The 22,787-nt window shown below is 33.2% G+C and overlaps 4 protein-coding genes and 2 pseudogenes across 4 annotated transcripts; 4 read left to right on the top strand and 2 right to left on the bottom strand.

The window, feature by feature from the left end:
- Window positions 1-3,582: 3,582 nt before the first annotated feature.
- On the top strand, window positions 3,583-5,502 carry LOC106436241 (pre-mRNA-splicing factor SPF27 homolog). Its single transcript, XM_013877200.3, has 6 exons — window positions 3,583-3,855; window positions 4,170-4,348; window positions 4,434-4,517; window positions 4,877-4,946; window positions 5,041-5,174; window positions 5,263-5,502. Exons 1-6 carry the CDS (start codon window positions 3,616-3,618, stop codon window positions 5,315-5,317), a joined length of 762 nt encoding a protein of 253 aa, XP_013732654.1. The 5' UTR covers window positions 3,583-3,615; the 3' UTR covers window positions 5,318-5,502.
- Window positions 5,503-5,727: 225 nt separating this feature from the next.
- Window positions 5,728-10,305, top strand: LOC111211962 (annotated as a pseudogene).
- A 3,289-nt stretch (window positions 10,306-13,594) lies between these two features.
- On the top strand, window positions 13,595-16,134 carry LOC106436245 (alpha-1,3-arabinosyltransferase XAT3). Its single transcript, XM_022713314.2, has 3 exons — window positions 13,595-14,398; window positions 14,479-14,736; window positions 14,829-16,134. The coding sequence occupies exons 1-3, from the start codon at window positions 14,242-14,244 to the stop codon at window positions 16,001-16,003; spliced, it is 1,590 nt and encodes a 529-aa protein (XP_022569035.2). The 5' UTR covers window positions 13,595-14,241; the 3' UTR covers window positions 16,004-16,134.
- A 1,384-nt stretch (window positions 16,135-17,518) lies between these two features.
- On the top strand, window positions 17,519-18,193 carry LOC111211960. The gene has a single exon (XM_022713313.1). It carries the CDS (start codon window positions 17,519-17,521, stop codon window positions 18,191-18,193), a length of 675 nt encoding a protein of 224 aa, XP_022569034.1.
- A 1,921-nt stretch (window positions 18,194-20,114) lies between these two features.
- On the bottom strand, window positions 20,115-21,278 carry LOC125587298 (protein ANTAGONIST OF LIKE HETEROCHROMATIN PROTEIN 1-like). The gene has a single exon (XM_048757537.1). It carries the CDS (start codon window positions 21,276-21,278, stop codon window positions 20,115-20,117), a length of 1,164 nt encoding a protein of 387 aa, XP_048613494.1.
- A 169-nt stretch (window positions 21,279-21,447) lies between these two features.
- Window positions 21,448-22,478, bottom strand: LOC111211958 (annotated as a pseudogene).
- Between the last annotated feature and the right edge of the window lie 309 nt (window positions 22,479-22,787).

Raw genomic sequence — 22,787 nt, 5'->3', positions numbered from 1 at the left:
AAAGTAAACCTTTGAAAGACCAACATAAAATCAACTAACAAAACAAATCTTAAAGAATACAAGATTTTAAAATAATAAAAACAATATGAATCTAAAGCAGTTTTCATTACATATGAATCTAAAAAAATATGATTTCAAAATGGAAGCTATTTCTTTCAAAAAAATATAAATAATAAATTTTGTAAGCAAAATTGCCAAATAACTAAAAGAATCAGTTTATTATAAGAAGTAAATGTTTGGAAGATCAACATAAAATTAAGTAACAAAAATAATCTTAAAAATATAAGGATTTCAAATAATAAAGACAATGTAAATCTAAATCACTTTTTCATTACATATGAATCTAAATAACATATGATTTCAAAATTGAGGATATATATTATTTAAGTGTTCACATAGAATTTAAAAATATCATTATAATAATATAAAAGTCAGCATCTTAATTTGATAAAGTAAATAAAAATATTATTAAAGATAATTAACTTGATATATAAAATAATTATATATTTGAAATTAAACAAAAAATTAACAAAAATAAAAATATTCAAAAAGAAACAAAGTTTTAAAAAGCATATTTATAAATAATCACGTATGTAAAAATAAATAAAAATCAGCACAAAACTATAAAAAGATAAATTAAAATTTGTAAAACTTATCTTTAAAGTTAGATTGATATTTGTAGCTAATTATTGAAAACTTAATATAATAAGAGATTGTTCACGTACCTTATAGGAATTGGTATTGATCGCCTATTATTACTAAAAATATAATTATGTATGTAACATTTAATATGATATGGTCTATATGCTTTAAAAAACAGAAGTAACTGAAAATATTCACAAATAACATATATTATATATAATTTGATGCCGTAAATTATTGAGAATATCCATATATTATCTTGAAGCACCAAGAAAAATATGTTAATCACATTTTATATATTACTTATAGAACTTTCAAAAATTGTTTCTTTCATAATCAATGTAAAATTTAGAAAAAGCCAAAATCATTAAAGGAATCATATTGATATATAAACTAAATATTTGGAAGAATAACATAAATTTTACGTACAAAATATAATATTAAAAAATAAAAGAATTTGAAATAATAAAGAAAATATGAATCTAAAGCACATATGATTTAAAAATTGAGGCTATATGTTATTTAAAGTGGTCACATAGAAGCTAAAATAATTATTAATAATATGTATTCTCAAAATGTTAATTTGATATTTTTAAATATAAAAATTCAGATATTTTATTTCTCTCAAAATAAAATTAAATAAGTTTAAATTTTTTTGCCAGAAATAATTAACTTTATTTTTAAACTAAATATTTAAAAATTAAAAATAAAATTTTATCGAACAAAAATAACATTTTAAAAAAGAAATCAACATAAAAAAATGTTCTAATAATCATGTATGTGAAAGTAAAATAAAAATAAATACAAAATTATAAAAATGATAAATTAACTAATGTATTAATTATCTTAAAAATTATATTGGTATTTATACTAAATTCTTGAAAACTTAACATAAAAAGAGTTTAACAAGAAAAAAACAAATTATGTCCACAGCCAATATTACGATAAGGGCTATATACTATTAAAAATATTCATATATAAATAAAAATATGAAAAATATTCTAAATCAATATCATTGTTTAATATTTTTATAAATCTTAAAATTTCGAAAGTAAATCTATAAATTAATTTCAAAATATGAACTAAAATTAGCTAACTTGATATATATGTTAACTATCTTAAAACATAACACTAAAATTTATTTAGAAAATTCATAAAGTATGTCAAAACATAAAATAGCATATACATCTAATTTTATAATAGATTATAAAAGGTTCTTAAAAACATTGGTCAATTTTCGTTTCTTTCTTGCCGGACCAATTCAGTTTTGGCTTATAATAAGCTTACAAAGTTCTATTTAAAATAAAATGTGGTAAGAATAATCCACAATTAATACACATATTGTTGATAAACAGTTTGTTTATATGCTTTTGAATTGCCTTTTATCAATTAATAAATTAACATAGTTATTTACTCATCAACAATTAGATTTTAATAAATTTTGAGACAATTGTTTTTAAAAAGTCATAATCCAAATATTCATTTAACTAACCAAACATGTTTTTATGAAACATACCTAATTTTTTTTATTATCTAAAATATTTTTTTTTAAATTAGGTCACTAATAATAATAAATCGAAGTACATGGTAACCCTTTTCCGAGAAAAGTAACTTCTCAATCGGGGAAAACATTTTGTGAACCGCTAAAACATCATAATCCCACCACTAATTTATATTGTAACTATATCAAGTAGGAGATATATTTAATTTTTTAGATTTTTATTTTTTATTTTAATAAATAAAATATTGCTTAATATTAGCATAAATTTTTTATATATATATATATATATATATATATATATATATTCTCCTTTTCTTATATCTAACAAACAGATAGTTACTATTATTTAAATTTTATCAAAATATTTATTATGATTTAGACATAAATATACATATAAAACTATTAGATATGCATTTAAAAGAATTAAATAAGAGTATTTTAAATACAAATATGCATAAAATAAGTATATAATAATACATTCATTCTAAAAATTTGGTAAATACAAAAAAGTTAGATATATTGCATAAGGATTAATCTTTTATGTCATTCAAATAGAAATACATATAAAATTATAATAAAATATTTATAACAGTGTTGTATTAGTTTATAAGCATGGAACAATCTATATGACGCTTTTAATTTTTTTATTAAGAAACAATATACACATGTTTATAAATACATTTATACATTTACGTATACAAACAAACTGATATTTAAATATTAGTTATTTAAATGGTAAAATTGTATAAAAACTTAACTATGAAAAATAATAAAGCACACTTTAAATAAATTTCATAGAAAAATGTATATAAAACAATTTTCTATTATATTATCTTAATATTATTAAAAAATAAAACTAATTATTAATAAAGTATTCATAGTAGTGTATAGCATAGTATAGTAGTGTATATGTACTGAGAAATCTATGTGATATTAAAATTATGTACTTATAAGAAACTATAAATACTTTAGTAACAGTAATTTTACTTTTATAATACAAACAAATAAATAGCTAAGTTCAAAAATAACAAATTTATAAAAACAATGTAAATAGGAAATCAAATAATATTTTAATAATATTAATAAAAATATTTTTTATGAAATTTATCTTTTTCTTAAAAAATATTGCAAAATTAAATTAAATTATTAAAGCAGACTCGCGCGTAAAAAACTAGTTTTAAGAAAAATTTACCTCAATGCTTCTTAAAATAGATAAAGCATTGCGTACGTCCCCCAAAAATTAGTATAAGAGATATTTGTTAATAAATTTTATAAAAGAGATAATTATATAAATTCTCAATAAATTGTCAATATTTTAATAAATTGTTAATAACTTTTTTTAACTGATAACGGGCCTTGAGGCCCAATGGAAGCGGGTCGGGTCCACGGAACCGGTAACTACCATATTATATTTTTCTTCACGTGGGTTTTTTTCTCCCTCGACACTTTCAGGCTGTGCAATCGAGACGGTAATGGCGACGAACAATGGAGAGGTTTTGATGCTGGAGGCGGCGCCAGAGGCTACGAAACCGTGGGCGAGCGCGGCGAACGCAGAAGTTATCGATGCGCTTCCTTATATAGACGATGACTACGGCAATCCACTGATTAAGGCTGAGGTGGACCGCTTGGTGGAGGAAGAGATGCGTCGGAGCTCTAAGAAGCCTGCTGACTTCCTCAAGGATCTTCCTCCTCTTCCCAAGTTCGATTTCGAGGTCAATTTCACTCTGAATCCTTATGTTTAATGAATTTTGTTGGAATTGGGGTTTATTGTGGATTAGGGTTTTACTTCCTTTGTTATGTTAGGGTGCTTTGCTCACGAGTGTGTAGGTGATTTATATAAGTTTCAATTAGTTTTTAGTTTCTGGGTTTTTGAATCAACTAGAATCTTACGATTTGATTTTATCTATATAGCTTTTTCTTGAAAATGTAAGAACTGTTTGTAGGTAAAATGGGCGAACTTGTTTATTCAATGTCTCATGTGCTGATTGATTGTGTCTCCTTTGGTTGGTGGAAAAACGAATATCAGAACTGTCCAGTCCTCGGCAAAGAGTATGAGCGTGTTCGAGCTGGGAAGCCACCTGTACGGATCGATTTTGAGTCCCGTTACAAGCATGAATTGCCGCCTGCTAGCAAGAAAAATGATGATGCTGCATGGAAGCAGTATCTTCACAAGACTCAACGTTCATTGCAACAGAAGATGATCGAGTAAGCACACACTAATTATTCGTCTAATCACTAATGTAGTATCCTCTTCTGAGTTCTGACAAGTTGTTACATACTGCATTCACAGGCTTGAGAACTTGGAAATGATGTCAAAACAAGGGCCCGAGATTTGGAGACAGAACAATCATCGGCTAGAAGTATTCTTGACCAGGTTTGTTTTCAAATCTATGTGTAAAGCAGCATTAATTGAATTTTCACTCGTTACATTGCAACTTCCTGTGATTTAAAGTGTTCAAGCTCTTTAGTTGATGGGCTGGTGTATTTATTCTGTGGAAGCGTTCTTGATAACTTCGTTGTCGATTTCATTGCATAAAATGCTTCTTTGGCTTTTTTGCCCATGAGACTTGGTTTGTGTTTTTCTTCATTTGCTTTCTCTGTGAGAGCTTGTTCTTTCTTATGAAACATAAGAAACTCTTGGGACATCACTCTTTTGCTCTTACATAATTACTGGCTTTGGTCTTAAATACACCGAGATTGATCTCGACACACTACTTGGTCTCTGTTTTCCAGAATGCAAAGACTAGCTCAGGAGCAGAACGAGGAGATTGAAAAAGTTAATCGTGAGAGGAAGTACCATCAGGTGATAATGAAGTATTTTATTCACACATTTTCTACATAGCAGTCTTCTCTTTGTGTTACGGCTAATCTGAAGCTTTGTTATGTGGTCATATCAGCAAACCACAGCGTACGAGCTAAACGCTTTATCTCAAGAATGGAGACAGCTCTGTGTCAAGAACATGGAGATTCAGTCTGCGTGTGCTGTGCTTGAGACACAAATCGATTCGTTGAAAAGGGAAGCTTCTGAAAGGTGAAGAAAGTTTTGTTGTTACCTCTTTGCATCCCTTAGTGTTGGTATTGTAAGCACAAAACTAAAAACTCTTGTGGTTGAGTTTCAGGGGATGGAACTTAGAAGAGAAACTTGAAAGTGTCAAACCGCTTCAATCGCAGTGAGGCAAACCGCCCGAGCAATCCATCTATCATGTCTCCGCTATAATTTTGAATGTTTGTTTTTCAAATATTATTTATAGTATAAGAGAATGATTTTATCGGAAACACACTACAGTATTAGGTGAATGACTGTCTCTCTCTTTGTAATAACATGTTAGATTTTTGTAAAAAAAATTACTAAACATTTACTTCCTAAGGGCATCATTAACGCAGTCTCTTGAGGCTGTCTCTTAATATTTAAGGGACGTATCTTATGAGACACGTGTCTCTTCTTCTCTCCACATCTCTTTCTCTCTAGACGGAAAATTGGATGGTACTTCTCCCACGGCAATCACTCTGGCCACCACCACTTCCCTCCTTTTCCCAGTTCCCTCTATTAGTCGCCACTGCTAATGAAAGCTTTACTAATCAATCGCTAGGAGGAGAAACTGTTTTCTTTCTGGAGATATCGGCGGCAATAATGATAATGGAAACGGCTCCGGCGGAGACAATGGTTGGTGGTTTAACGGCGGTGATAAGTCTGATGACTCTTCTTCTCACCCTTTTTAGATTTCTCTGCTTGCTGTTCTTGGTCTTGTCCTGCTTCTTTCAATTACGATCAACTCTGATGACTCTTCTTACCACGCTTGATTGAATTGGGTTTTCAGTTTTAATGAAATTTAAGTTTCTGGATTTGATTGTTTGTCCATAAAGTTTTGATCTTTGATTATATCTCTTCTTGGGTTTTGCTTCTATAAATCTCTGTTCTTGCCTTGTTCCATATGATGAAAACGAATCTGTTCATGTTCATAACAGTATGAAAACTAAGTCCAGTGACTTCTTACAGGCCATGTTCATAACAGTATGTAGTTAACTAAAAAGCTGATGCACCAATGTGTCTGAGAACTGATTGGTATTGACTTATTATGTACAGGTGAGATGAAGCTGAGGCCTTGAGTGATGCGATTGAAGAGTTTTCAATGGTTTCTAAGGAGGTTGTTAGGATCAAAGACATCTTGCTCGACAAAGACAGCGAGGTTTGTTTTTGATCTTTTAAATTTCTTTAAAATTGTAATCTTTGATCATGGAAGCTTGATTTTTTTTACGCCAAGATCTACTTCATCACTGCTTGGTTTTGAAATTAAAAGTGAACTTGGAGATTTTATTGATTAGTAAGCTAGAATGTCGTTCATGGAATAGGGGGCTGAAACTCTAAGATGACAATCTTTTGTATGTAATGGGATTAAAGCTCGGTTTTGTATGATAAAGATGAAAACTTTGACATACTATTGAAGGAATGAATTGTTACTCGTCTCTTTACGCATATTTTTGTTGAGATATATGATTGGTCTTGGATTCTGTACGTGCTTGTGTTATGTCTTAAAGCTTTGCTTGTCTGACTTGTGTTCTTCTACTCAATGCGATAGGATTTGTTCTTTTTGTCACACCTTAAGAAGAATCATCTCATGGAATAACATGTTCTTCCCTAACAATATTTTGCCTACTGAATTGTGCAGCTTTCGGTGAGAAACTGTTTCATGAGGATCAGTGGTGAAGTACGTGCAGTTATACTTGTTTGTGAATCTGTTTTCTTTTTCTGTTTCTCTTAGAGAATGATCATGGGAAGAAATGTTCTCATCTTCTATATTCACAAAATAATCAAAAACATTTTCTACATTTTTTTTAAAAAAACTTTTTGATTAAGAGACTTGCAATGGAGGACAAAAAGGTTGAAAGTTTTTAACAAAGTCTCTTAACCAAATTTACTTCTTAAATACTATTAAAAATTAATTAAGAGACCCTTAAGTTCTCTAGGATAAAAGTTCTCTCTGAAACGATAAAAGTTCCTCCTAGTTTAGTGTAAATATCTATTTTTAACGTGTGCAGTTATCTATAAAGAAAACTAGCATGCATGTATATTTACTACAAAAGCCAAACAATCAAGAAGTTCCTGCACGTAATAAAGAGAATATATTTTCTTAATCACTGTTTTTGTTGAATCATGAAGTATACCACATCGATCATGGTTTCTGGTGTACTCGTATTCTTCATTCTCAACAATGTGAATGGTGCGTGATATGTTTTTTTTTTTTCTTTTGATTCTGACTAGTTATTACGACACAACGAAAAAGGATCTGATATACAATTGAACTTTTTTTTATTTATGGGTGATACGAAATAACAGAGGTGAATGCGAAGGTGTGCATAAAATCAAAAAACTACGATGAGAACTGTGGCTGAGATGGAAACAAGACTTGCATAAGACGATTTAAGAAAATTAACAAGCACCCTATTTCTTGCGAGTGTACCCATGAAAACCCTACCGTGAACAGCAAAAGTATCTGCAAATGTAAATTTCCAAAGTCTCCCTGCTAAGATTCCATGTAGTTTTATAAACCAGTATCTCCTCGTTACCATACGTACGAGAAATGAATACACGTAAAAAGTTGTTGTATTAACATGGCAGAAAAAGTTAGCAGTACTCGTTTAACGTATTTTTAAAATATTTTTTTGTTACTCTTATCTCCATGTAAAATCAGTAGAGGGTGAGTGGTTGGGATGTAACCAAATGATTTTAGCTTTAGTTTCTATATATATAATCATAAAATTTACAAAAAAAAAATAATCATAAAATTTACTTATCATGCTTTATGTAGTTCTTATAGGTAAAGCCAAAATATTAAGAAACAATTGTATTTCTTTTCTAAAGAAAAAAATATTATTGTAAGAATCTCTTTTCCTTTTTACTATTTTTATCATTTAATTCATACAGATACATTTGTTACACTTACATAAAAAAATTCTATAAACTAAGTTATATATTAAAATTTCTACAGGTACAGTTCAACCAATCACCCTCGTAATCTAATTAATATAAGTTCAGTTCGGTTATTCCGATGAAAACCTTATATATGCACTCACCATTCTTTATATAACTAGAACACTCCTTCTGGATTGTTGGTACTATACTCAACAGCTCCATTCATTTATTGTAATTTATGGGTTGGGTTTGATTCCTTCTGAATTTAATTCAGATCTACTTTTATTCAGTATCCGAATTATCTGAAATCCCAAAATTACCGAAGTATTTAAAAATATTAAAAATATATAATTACTCAAAAATACTAGTAAAAAATACATAAACTACCTAAAAGTATCTGAAAGCTTTCTTTTTACCTAAATTTGATTAATTTGACATTTTAGAGTATTCTTGTAGAGTGATAGTTTTTATAAAGACTTTTTGGTTAATTCGACACCTTTAGATAGTTTATGTGGTTTATACTAGATTTTTAAACAACTGTAATATTTTTGAATACTTTCCGATTAATTATTTTCAATTAACTTTGACTTTCGGATACTACTTTGAATTTTGGTTTGAATTGAATAATATCCGACATTCAAAATTACCTACTCTCAAGCCACATTTGCATTCTGGTTTAATAATTAACAGACTAACTATAACTTTAAGATTCTTAAAAATCGTGGCTCATGCCTCACGTTGTTTAAGGGGTATGGACATATTAGAAAACCACAGCGTACGAGCTCAACGCTCTATTTCAAGAATGGAGACAGCTCTGTGTCAAGTATGGAGATTCAGTTTGTATGTGCTGTGCTTGAGACACAAGTTGATATGGGAAGCTGCTGAAAGGTGAAGAAAATTTTGTTGTGAGTTCCGCCGCATGGGTTCGAATCCCGGCCACTGGAGAATTTACATGCGGAACCCCAGCGTCCGAGACCGAAGACCGTTCACGGTGACCCGCATGGTGACCAGCACATGCTAGGTCCTTGGTCGTTTCGGTCTCTAGTCTGGACCACTTTGATGGGGCCATCACACTCCGTTATCAAAAAAGAAAATTTTGTTATTACCTTTTTGTATCACTCAAGGGTTGTATATTGTAAGTACAAAACTAAAACTCTTGTGATTGAGTTTCAAGGGATGGAAATTAGAAGAGAAACTAGAGTGTTGTCAAGCCGCTTCAATCGCAGTGAGGCAACTGCCCGTGCTTGCATTTGCTGATTTATTTAAGGATGTCTGTTCTATGAATCCATATTAGTTTCGTCTCAAACATCATTCAATCATGTGAACTCTAAGCTTGTACTTTTTTCACAGTTGAACTAACGACACTTAGTCAATATATTACTTATCATATTAGAGAACATTTTTTCAGAGACATGTATACAGTTTAGGGGAATGAGTGTTTCTGTTAATGTTATAACATTTGAGAATTGTTTATTTTTGTTAAACACCCTCACATCCTTGCATTTTTTTCTTCCTAAGATCTCTCTGAAACCACATTTATATCTTCCTATATAACGAAACGTTCCTCCTAATTTAGTGTAAATATCTATTTTTAACGTGTGCAATTATCTATAAAGAAACTAGCATGCATATATGTGTATTACAAAAGCCAAACAAACAATAAGTTACTGCGTGTAACAAAGAAAGTATTGTTCTTAATCATTTTTGTTGTACCATGAAGTCTACCACATTGATCATGGTTTCTTGTGTTCTCATGTTCTTCATTCTCAACCATGTGAAAGGTACGTGATATGTTAATTTTCTTTTCATTTTTGACTAGTTAATCACGCACAATCAATTGCTTATTGAACTTTATTATTTACAACTTATCATTTTTCTGATAAAAATATCATTTTTCTGATAAAAAGATAATAGAAGTGAACGGGAAGGTGTGCACAAGAAGACAAGTCTTCGAAAAGAATTGTGGTGAGAATGGAAACAAGACTTGCATAAGAGGATTTAATGATATTAAAAAGTACCCCTTTTCTTGCGAGTGTAGCCTTGAAGTACCAACCGAAAGCAGACGTGTCTGCGTATGTAAATTTCCAAAGTCTCCCTGCTAAGATTCCATATAGTTTAATAACTAGTATCGCTTTGTTACTATGCATAAGAGAAATAATTAAGTACACGTAAAAAGTCGTTGTATTAACATGGCAGATAAAATTAATCTTGCTGGTTTAGTGTATTTTGAACTAGTTTTGTGTTTACTTTATTTCCATGTAGAATCAATGAAGTTATAATTCAATAAGTTCGATTATCTCGATGAAAATTTATATGTGTAAGCCCTTTTTCAAAAAAAAAAAAACTTTATATGTGCACTCAATATTCCTATTATAACTTTGAGATTCTTAAAGTCGTGAGTCGTGCCTCGCGCTGTTGATCTGAGGCCACTGCCCTGGGGATTTTTTTGTTTGATCCTTGTTACGGATTGGGTCTCAAGATCAATTTCGTGGCCATCATTAAAACTCTACCATCTACTAGTCTTTTATTTTTTTACTTCTACACATCTATTTTTTTAAAAAAATTATTTAACAAAACTGATTCTGTTTTTGAAATATACTGTCTTCTGTATGAGTTTCAGTGGATGTTGCTGGAAATTAACTGTGTCCATAATTCTATCTAAAGTGTCCATTATTTAGAAAAAAAAAATATTCTCCAAAAATCATTAAAGGTTATATAACACGAGAGGTTTATCAGAAACAAGCATGTAAGTCTAAAACTAGCAGTGATTTTCCTATACATTTCTTTATGTGATTATGATACCATGTAAAATTCATAAACAAAGACTCTGTATTATGAATGGTAAATGAAAAATCTGGTCATAAAGTTCCTCATCGTCTTCTCTTATAGTTTTGCCAATGATTTCAACTTCAGCGTTAGTATTTTGTAACGACATAAATTTACATATTAATTGATGGTTGATATAATCACTTTAAAGTTTAAACAAATCATACGGCTGCCGTCATTTAAGATTAATTTAGTCCTTGAAAAGAAATGCATTAATAATAGGAAATTGAGTATCTTGCATAAGTGATAAAAAAGAGTCCTCCACGTTTTTGTTTTTGGATTTACCGCTAAACATATAAACCTTATAGCATTGACGCCTATATATAATTCTCCTTTTTCTTAACATTTTTTACCAAAAAAATATAATTCTCCTTTTTAGGAGTACCAAAGATAAATGTCTTCACACTGGATTTGACTTAGATAATTATGTGACTAACAAAGAAATACATGTTTTCATAGGTCTAACTTAACATATAATTATTATTTTATTGAATATCTAATTATTTGTTACAGTCCATCTCATTGTATATATGAGTTAAATTTTCTACTTTCAAATAAAAATCCATGCATTCTTCTCTTCAGAATTTCTAAAATGTTAAACAGTTATTGTATAAATAATGATTCATAAAGTTATGTGTATCGTTTGATCACAATCGTTTTTTATTTCTTACCAAATTTATCATAAAACATAAATTAGCAATTATATAACCGATTACACTACCCATAATTTAACTAATATATGTTTGCATATTCTTTGTTACTAATTCAATCAAACAAAAACGTATATTGAAACTGAAGGTGCACACGTACATCGTCATGCGACCCACCATATAGGCTATATAAGACACGGAACTGGTTAGAATGTCTCTTTCTTCCTTAACAACTAACTTATATTGCTATTATTATTATGATGTTTCTTTAATCACCACCTAACTAATGAAGAAAAAAATCCATATTTTGCTTAACAAATTTCAATAGGGTGTTGAGTTAATCACCGCCCGTTTTGGATTATACAATATATATGTTTTTGGGGGTTAATTATAATCAAGTTTAGTCTTGCAGATTCCAGTAATACGACTCAAGTTATAGCCAAAAATTATGAACAGAAGTAACCATTACTGAGAAAAATGCACATATGATTATATTTATAACCAGTCCAGTGTAGGTTTAGTTGAGTGATGATACACTTTTAGCATTAGATGAATCACATCCGCCTATGTCATTAAAGTCATAAACCATTTATATTATTTTCGTCTTGATCCGCTGATATTAGACTAAGGTAAAATTTAATATTTAATATTTATGGTTAATTAATAATAATAATTATTATTATTATTATTATTATGGTTAGTTACTTGGTAAATTTTAAATTGAATCAGTTAATTAGATGTATATATTTTACATAAAATACTTTATTACATTCATATATAAATAAAAATGAAAAATACAATTAGAGATTGTTGGGAAAAAAAGTCCAAAGACAATTTAACAACCAAGCTTAAAATAAATTAAAAAAATAGCACCAACTGTTAGTTGATTCATAGCTTTCATGCCAAAATTGATTCTGCATCCTTCGTTGATTGGTCTCAAGGAAACAAAAAACTAAAGAACGAACAATCAATCAATCATTTAGATTTTGGTTTGTCATAAGACTCATAACAGTCAACCACATTGTTCCTTTCGTTTCTATTTAAAAAAAATATTTTGAACATTTCTAACGATCACATTTTTAATTTGTCATAACAATTGGATGGTATGATTTAACAAATATATACATAGTTCAAATAGTTCAGAAATACTTTTACAATCCATTTATAATTTAAAGCATGTTCACTTTTTACTCAGTGTAATAATAACCGGCCGAACCGAGTATGACAAAGTATACCGAGAACTAAGAGCATGATTAACTCGGAGTTCGTAGGATGAGGTTCTTAGCGGAAGTTAAGAAACGGTTTCTTAATTTTTTTAACTAAAAAAGCTAAGAACTGGTTCTTAAATAAGGACTTTAAGAACCGGTTCTTAGTTTTTTTAGTTAAAAGTTAAGAAACAGTTTCTTAACTTCCGCTAAGAACCCCACTCTAAGAACTTTGGGTTAATCATAGTCTAAGTGACTGTTAAGATATGATGCCGTGATTCCTAACTTGTGTGTTTGCAACTAGGTCTGGAACTTTTATCCGAGATCCGGATTCGATCCGAGATCCGATCCGGATCCGATCCAAAAATCCGGATATCCGGAGAGGCCGAATCCGGATCCGGATAGTAAAATGTTGGATCCGTCAAAGCCGAATCTGGATCTGGATATCTTGATTTTTTAGTCCGGATATCCGGATCCGTAAATTTTATTAATAACTATTTCAAAAATAGTAATATCTATATATAAAAACTAATTTTATTTAATATATTTTCATTTTTATAATAGTATATATAAATTTTATGTAAATTTTGTAATATTATACATAGAAATAATTAAAAAACATTATATATATTTTTATTTTTAAATTATTGTTAATATTTTATATATATTAATATTATTTTTTATTTATTTTAAGGATCCAAATCCGGATTCGGATATCCGCCGGATATTATAATTTTTAGTAGGATATCCGACACCCGGATATCCGCGAACCCCGGATCCGGATAAGGGTAGTAAAATTATGGATCCGCCGGATATCTTAAAATTGCCCGGATATCCGATCCGTCTCAGACCTATTTGCAACCAATGATATTGATTTGTAAGAAAAAATATATATTTCATATTTTCATGTTTTTCATAATCTTTGCCTAGAATTATAATGAAGTAACCATTGTAATTCTTATAAGTACTCTAATTTACCTTTTTTTGTCAACCATATTTTTTTAATAATTAGTTCGAGTACTATAGTTGTGTTCAATATATATTAATTTACTTAAAAATATACTATTAATTTGCTTAAAAATAAGCTAAAAAGAAGAATCGTGGGGAGCATTCATTAAGCTGCTTACTAAGACTTGTTCTTCTACTAACAACTTCATGCCCTCCAAATCCTTCATCTCCAATGCCGACAACCACCAAATTTATTAATTAATAAAATCTTGTTCTTTTAATAATATTCTAATGTTACTTTTAAATCTTTTGATCTTCAACTCGTAGAACTTCTCTAGTGATCCTGTGTTAAGATCCCAACATTAACAGAAACAATCATTGAACACGAGTAACATTGTCGTAGAACGACTTCTTATATACTTCATTCAAGCCTCTCCCTCGCTCACACACCTTCATTCACATCAACATATCTCTACATTTGCGAGTAAACCCTATTTCTAGAATATCCTTGCATAACAAGAAAGTAAAAAGTCTTGCGTTACTTAAGAGGCAAGAGAAATGACAGAGAAGGATCTTCTTTACAATACAATACTTGCTCGTAGCTTTAGCAAAAACGAGCAGAAGAGACTTGGCTATGGAGCTTTCATCGCCTCTATTTTCTTTGTCTTCACTCTTTGCACCATCTTTAAACCTTATCTCAGCCCATTACCAATCGGTAAGTCCCTTGACAACGAGCCAGAAAAAGCAGAAACAACCATTAACTAACGTTTTTTCGTTCTTTCTTTGTTTCTTCAGTGGAGTCGCAATTATCAGTGGACGTTGGTCTCAGGATGCTGAGAATATCAGAAACGCATAAACCGAAGGCGTTGAGTAGCAGCAACTATACAACGTCTCAAAGCAACATTACATCAAATACAACAAATACGCAGAGGTTAACCAGTTCTGAAGATGACAAGCTTAGTGTCTACAACGACACAAGCTTGCCCAAGAATCATTCTGATTCGTTTAACCGTACTACACCCACTTTAATCTCCAAAGAACAAGTTATTTCAGGTTCACATTCTTGACGCTTGTATTTGTTTTTAATGAATTTATCAATTTCTACATAATTTGATGATTCTGACAATGTTTTGGTGAATTTTCAGACGGTAATATGATGGAGGAAACGGTAAAATGTAAGAAGCAATCGAGAACAGAGGTGTGCGAATTAAACGGCGACGTAAGAGTCCACGGTAAATCCGCGACGATTCGAACCGCGATCACGTCTGCGTTTTCGGGAAATACCACGTGGCAAATGAGACCTTACGCGAGAAAAAGAGACTCTGGGGCCATGAATAACGTTAGAGAATGGACGGTGAAATTGGATAAAAACGCCGAGCGACTAGAGAACGCTAATTTCTCGCGTTGCGTTACGAATCACAGCGTTCCGGCGATTGTTTTCTCTCTGGGAGGCTACTCGATGAACAACTTCCACGCTTTCGCCGACATCGTGGTTCCTCTTTTCACGACGGCGCGTAGATTCAACGGAGAAGTCCAATTCCTCGTGACGAACAAGAACCAGGCGTGGATCAACAAGTTCAAGGAGATACTGAGGAGTCTCTCGAACTACGATCTGATTCACATCGACGACGAAAACGAAACGCACTGTTTCCCCACCGTCATCGTCGGCCTCAAGATCCATCCGGAGTACTTCAAAGAGCTGACGATTGATTCTTCGTTTTCTGAATACTCCATGTCCGACTTCCGGAGGTTCCTAAGAGACGCGTACTCGCTGCGAAACGCCGCCGTGGATCTGCGGCGGCGGAGGCCACGGATCATGATTCTGTCCAGAGCCGGATCACGAGCGTTCACGAACACCGACGAGATCGCGAACGCGGCGGGAGAAACCGGATTCGAAGTCGTGGTGGCGGAAGCGAGCACAGGCCTCGCTAGCTTCGCGGAGACGGTGAACTCGTGCGACGTGATGCTCGGCGTTCACGGCGCGGGGCTTACGAACATGGTGTTCTTGCCGGAGAACGCGGTGGTGATTCAGATTCTTCCGATCGGTGGATTCGAGTGGCTGGCGGAGACGGATTTTGGGAGGCCGGCGAAGGGGATGAATCTGAGGTATTTGGAGTACAAGATCGCGGCGGAGGAGAGCTCGCTCGTGCGGAAGTACGGACGCGATCACGAGATCGTTAGAGATCCGTCGGCGGTTATTAAACGCGGGTGGATGGCGTTCAAGTCGACCTATTTGGTACAGAACGTGACTGTTGATATAAACCGGTTCAAGCCGCTTCTTGCCAAAGCTTTTGAGTTACTGCAGAAGCAGTCGATGTAAAATAAATAGTTTACTGCATTCGTATACTGTAAATTATGATAGTCCGATCGGAATATTTTATCATTAAACACTTAAATTTGAATTTTATCACTAATAAGTTATATACATTTGCATGAGTTGAATAACCAAAAGGGAATCAAACTCTCTTTAATTAATGTTGGTAAGAGTCTTTACATGCACTAAACAAGCTATAAGGGAAACAGTGGATACAAAAAAGAGCCGCACGAGGCGAGACAAGAGAAAGACATGGGCATATGCATTCGAGCAAAGAACAACGCGTGGGCCATAGCTCGTCTTAAAGCTTTACATGGCTTTAGAGAAAGCAAGGTGACTTAAAGCTACGCTGCCTCTAGCTATTGAACACTATTAGTGCGCTTTTGTTGAAGGTAGACTCTTGCTTGAGAATATACTTGTAGCTACAGAATTGGTTAAAGACTACCACAAACCGTCGATATCTGCTAGATCAGTCGTCAAACTGGATATATCAAAGGCATTTGATACTGTGAAATGGTCATTTGTGGAAGCAACTCTTCGAGCAATGAATTATCCCGAGCTTTTCGTTACATGGCTTATGAGGTGTGTCCAGACAGCAACCTTTTCAGTCTCGGTTAATGGTGAATTAGAAGGATTTTTTCCAAGTACAAGAGGCATCAGGCAGGACTGTTCTCTCTCGCCATATCTGTATGTAATAGTGAGCAATGTGCTATCGAAACTCATTAATAAAGCAGTGGCAGTAGGGAAGATTGGTTACCATCCATCGTGTCAGGAAATTCATTTGACACACTTAAGCTTTGCGGATGATATTGTCATATTTACTGATGGGACTCCAAGCTCGCTAGCAGGAGTACTTGAGGTCTTCGAAGAGTTTGCTAGTATGTCAGGCCTATGTATCAATGTGGGGAAGTCCACTGTCTTTGCAGCTTGAAGAGGGAAACATGAACTTGAGGCTGCGGCCGGTGTAGCAGGCCTCTCTGTCTCAACACTACCGATTACCTACCTGGGCTTACCACTCACTACGAAGTTGATGTCATGTAGTGATTATGAACCGCTTTTGGTGAAGATACGTAACAGACTTCTAAGTTGGACGAGCAAAGCCCTATCATACACTGGAAGGTTGCAGTTGATAAGGTCTGTTATAGCTAGTATAACCAACTTTTGGTGGCTGCCTTCTCTCTTCCTCAGGGCTGTATTGACGAGATCGGGAGTATGTGCTCTGCTTTTCTCTGGAGTGGATAGCCAAACATAACCAGTAAAGCTAAGATTTCATGGGAGGAGGTTTGTACCCTGAAGGAAGAAGGTGGGTTAGGAGTGAGAAGAATAAAGGATGTAGTTCATGTATTCTCTCTGAAACTAATATGGCAGTTGTTTGAAGCTTCAGACATCTTATGGGCTGCCTGGGTAAGGACTTACCTGATTCGCAATGAATCTTTTTGGGATGTTAAGGAGCGGGAAGTAGGTTCTTGGGTGTGGAAAAAGTTGCTGAAGCTCCGGCTTCTTGCACAAAAATTTCTACGAATGGAGATTCACAATGGCAAGTCTATCCGATTTTGGACTGAACTGTGGCACCCGCTAGGTAGGTTGATTGATCTCGTGGGGGATAGTGGTCCACAACAGCTAGGGGTTATGCAGAATGCTACCATAGATGAAGTCTTCGTTGGAAATGAATGGCGTTTTCGCAACTGCAGAGATTCGACCATTAGAGGCCTGGCTGAGTGGATTAAAGAGTATCGAATTCATCTAGTTACTGATGTGGAAGATGGTTTAACGGAGTACCAGAGTCTATTCTCGTCTGGAGAGACCTGGAATCTTGTTCGTACGCAAGGAGAATTCAAAGAGTGGAGTAAGGCAGTGTGGTTTACTCAAGGAGTTCCTAGATTCAGTTATATAACGTGGATGGCGGTTAAATACATATTAGCGACATGCAGTAGAAAGAGAAGTTGGGGTCAAATACAAGGTTGTGTCTTCTGTGGAGAGCCTGAGGAATCAAGGGACCATTTATATTTTGCGTGTCCCTACACTTTTACACTCTGGTTGGAGGTAACTGGAACGCTGTTGTCAAATGGGGCTAGTCCTGATTGGAACACGACACTGCAGTATCTTACAGCCAGGTCGCATGACTATCTATATATCTATACTTGTGAGGCTAGTGTTTCAAGTCTCGGTCTACTACATATGGATCGAGAAGAATGAACTTAGACACAACCATCGGACGCGTGCAGTAGGTCAGCTTGCGCGCATTATAGACAAAGTCGTCAGGAACAGAATCACGTCCACGAGATATCATGAGTGGTTTAGCACACATAGTTAGGATATAGAATTTATATTCTTTACGAGTGTTCATGTACATATACCCTCTATTTGATCAATAAATTTAACATTTCATAAAAAAAAAAAAAAAGCAAGGTGACATTCTTCTTGATGCTACAGTCTTTGTCCAAAGTTTCAGCAACAGGTAATAATTTTTGTTGTTGTTACTACTAAATCCATAATAATTGATCAGTTTGCTTGAGAAAGATGTTTATCTTTGTGTATCCCTTCAGGTACTGCAATGGAACATTATCCATGGATTAAAACGGTTGCATAGTCAGTGTAAAATAAAGCACGTGATATAAAATAAGTTTCATTTTCATTTTCAATTTCTGTTTAATTTAATCTTGATGTAAATCTCAAGATTAAGCTTAATAAAAATCATTTCAAAATATTTCAAAAGATTGCAGAGTTTTAGGGTCTGACTGGTTCAAACGCAGCGGTTGCGGTTGCGGTTGCGGGAGTTTGCGGATGCGGGTGGTTGCGGTTTCTAGCGTTATTAAGCGTTTTGTATGACTGACACAACATTTGAAAATTGTTGCGTTTGCGGATCATTTCTGACTGGTTTACCCACCCACCCACATATATAAAAATAATTAATAAAGAATATTTAATAGACAAAAAAATAATTATAAAAAATTTTGATTAAAAATAATAAACTTAAAATCCAATAACAAAATAATAAATAATAATTAAAAACAATTAAATTTATGGCATGATTATTGTTTCATGCATTCTAATAATCACCAAATATTTCATCAAGCTGTGCAACATACTCAAAAAAATTTGTTCCGAGACGTGGATTTTCTGGATTCATCTTATACATATTGTAAAATTTCTTCAAATAATCCCAACGATTTTTAGCGTGCTTCCAACTCATCTCTATTCCAAATTGCTCATTAAGCTTCTTGACAATATTTTCTTTTTGGGACAGATTAAAAAATCTGTTGCCTTCATCTTTGCTCTGTTTCTCCACAATTATACATTCAAGTAATGTATGTGTCATCTCGTTCGTCAATGTAACTTTCTGAAAACCAAGACATAGTGAATTTATTTACTCTTTGCAATCCAATAAAGACAAAGTTAATAGTAAATAGCATACCGTCATCGAAGCAGAAGCCAAAATATCTTGTGAAACCATAATTATCAATTCTAACATTAGATAGTATAAAAACTCATTTAGAAAACAAATGAACTTGACTGATAGAAATATAAAACAGAGCCAAAAGTTAACAATAAAAGAAGACTAGAATTACCTTCTTTTGTCGCTAAAAAGAATGTGTGCTATCAACAACAAATTGTGTATTTGTTTGACATCGATCAATTTTTATACTAGCTTATTAGATAAGCATACATGTTTTTGGGATAGATGCATATCTTAAATTCCGGTAAACAAATATTTTATATTTATCTAGCTAACTATATATTTAGCGGGTAATGAATTTTTCCTGCCGTTTCGGTAATCAACTTTTTGGCGCACAAGTGCGTATATCTGGTTAGCGTACAAGTGTATACTGGTTTTGATATATTGTGTTCGAATATATACACAAGATTGATTAATTAAAAACAAGCAACATCAATCCAAGTAGACATAACAAGAAGCATAAGAAAAGCATGAGCCAGAAGAATAACGAAAAACCAATGAAGTTCCATAAACAATAAACTCTCCAAATGTTAAAAAGAAAGTGAAAACTGACAAAGAAGACATAAAGATACGTTCTAGACTTCTAATAAAATTAAAACATGGTTACTTTCAGAACTTTAAAAAGATATATTAAAGAAAAACTGGCAAGCTGACCACAAGCTAACGATCATCCCATATATTTCTTGCTATATCATCTCTAATAGTTGACATATACGCATCAGCTGTCGGATCATAATTTCGATCAACTCCATGATCATCATGAGATGGAGATGTGTTTCCTTCAAGACCAGCTTCATAATTCTCTGTTTCATCGGCATCATTAAAGTCGATGTCATCTATATTAGAATCTCGAATAAAATTATGCAACGCCATAGTTGCTGCAACAATTTTTTCTTGCATATCGACGTCATAGCGAACACGACCTTCTAAAATAGACCACTTTCCCTTCCACACTCCGAACGTCCTTTCAATTATTGACCGAAAAGAGGAATGCCTGTTGTTAAACATCTCTAGTACAGTGGTTGGTCGACGTCCAGCAAAATGATTTGGATGGTAGGCCTCACCTCTATATGGAGTTAGGAAACCTCTTCTGTTAGGATAGACTGAATCAACTAGAAAGTATTTCCCCGACTTTGGGAATGGGAAAAAGTTATCATGACGTGCACAATATGTCAATATCTTTGAGTCATGTGCACGACCCGGAACTCCAATACGTGTATATATGAATTTCATATTGAAATCACACACTGCCAGTATGTTCATTGAAGTATAATTATGATGGTTCCAGTATGTGATCTTTTTATTTCCACCAACACGTACACGAACGTGAGTACCATCTATGGCCCCGATACAATCTTCAAAATAAGGAAAATACCTCTTATCATGTATGATTCGTGGTGGTGTCTCATCCGGTTCTTCTCTTTTCCATGAAACTATGTCTGAATGCAAGCAACATAGGGCATTAATAACATCACTAAATTTTGTTGTAACAGTCCATTGTGCGACTTGGAACTCTGCTGCTATGCTCCTTTGTGATGGGTTATGTCCCAAAATCTTGAGAGACATACCTAAAGCAACCTCAGCTTTTACCCAATGAGAGTCTTTAAGACCGTATGACTTTAGTGTATTTAAGAGCTTAAGAAACACTCTTTGTTTCATACGTAAAACATGGAGGCATTGTGTGTCGCTCTCATACATCAGTTGATGCATTATACGTAGCCCACGTTCAGGATCCGTTCTTAATTTTTCTCTAAGGGAAAAACGACTACGCTCAATACATAAGATGGCTTCAACAGCCTGGTCATCAGCATCAATAGTTTCCATGATTTTTTTCAACTCCACGTTACTTGGTTCCTGAAACAAATTAAACTCTTGTCATCTAAGTTTCAATAAATAAATAAATAAGTAAGCTCAGAAGAATCCACCGAAAACTCAAATCAAACAAAACCAAAAGAAGATACTCATTGTCAAAACAAAAATGCAAACATGAAAGCAAAATTCCTATGAAAAGAACAACTAAAGCTAATCATCAAAAAAATCATTACGGGACTCCTTAGTTTGACGTTTCAGAAAAGGTAGTTTCTCATCATCAGGAAGAGCCATAAATAAGCCCCGCACAACATCATTTGTTGCAATAAGGTCAAGTGATGCCCAATATAGCTCTGTCATTGGAATTAGATCAGGTACTCCTCTCACACATTTGACAACAAGAGCCATACGTTCCTCAGTTGCATTTGTTGACTTTGATTTAGATGTAGATGATGCCATCTGTTCTAGAATACCATTTCGGTCTTCCATTGTCGCAGCAATACGATCGAGCGTGGAGTCCACTGGATTGCGCTTACGCTTTCGGCGAGATGTATCTTTCATACTTTGTTGTGACGGCATTACAGGATCTGTCTCGATAACATTTGGAGTATCTTTCATTGGAGTTTCTAACCAGGCTGTGTCATCTTGTTCCATAAGATCAAGATCATGTGAATCTTGAATCTGAACTTCTTCTTCATCACTTAACTCAACTCGTGGAGTATGATGATATACACCACGTCTTGGTTGCCATGACTCCTCAACCACGACAGTTTCATCTCGAAATACCACGTCAAGAAGCGGTATAAAACGCAACGGATGTGAGCGAAATTTCGAAGCTTCAGGGTAAGCCTTAGAAATAAAAACAAATAATCACTAAAAAGAAATATATAAAACAAGAAAATTAACGTAACGTGAAAACATGGCTTTATGTGTACCTTGATTTTGTCTTTCCACCAATGCTCAGGTGCATCAATACTACCTGTTCTACTATTAAATCCAAGACCAGTTGACCCAAAAGTAATTCTACGATAGATTTCATATTGCTTTTTCAAAGTATCAAGTCTGTTTTTCACTTTGTTCCAAAAGATCGCAACTGGAAACTGTTTTTTTTAATTCTTTGAGAACATTTTGCTTTCCCTGCTCACTCAAGTTTTTGTCTTTAGAATTTCCATCTTGCTTTTCCAGCGTTATCAGTTCTAACAAGAAACGAGTCATCTCATCTGACAATTGTAGTTTCTATTCAAAGACCAGGTGAACATATATCCAATTACGAAACATACAAATATATATATGAATGATATACTGGTCATTCAGAGAATTTAAACAACAAAACATATCAGAAATCATAAAACAATAAACTGGAATAAAAGCATAATCCACTTACGTTGTTCTCTTGACTTTCTTCTTGGTTGGAAGCCATGATTTCAATGGATTGAAACTGGATTAGGTTAACGTGAATGAGATATTATCAAATATACACATATATAACGTTAATTAAAAATGGATTAGTTAGGATATATAGGT

The sequence above is a fragment of the Brassica napus genome, chromosome C5, assembly GCF_020379485.1.
Source record: "Brassica napus cultivar Da-Ae chromosome C5, Da-Ae, whole genome shotgun sequence".
In the NCBI taxonomy this organism is placed as follows: Eukaryota; Viridiplantae; Streptophyta; class Magnoliopsida; order Brassicales; family Brassicaceae; genus Brassica; species Brassica napus.
The sequence above is the reverse complement of the archived record's forward strand: the minus strand, read 5'-3'. Positions and strand labels throughout refer to the sequence as shown.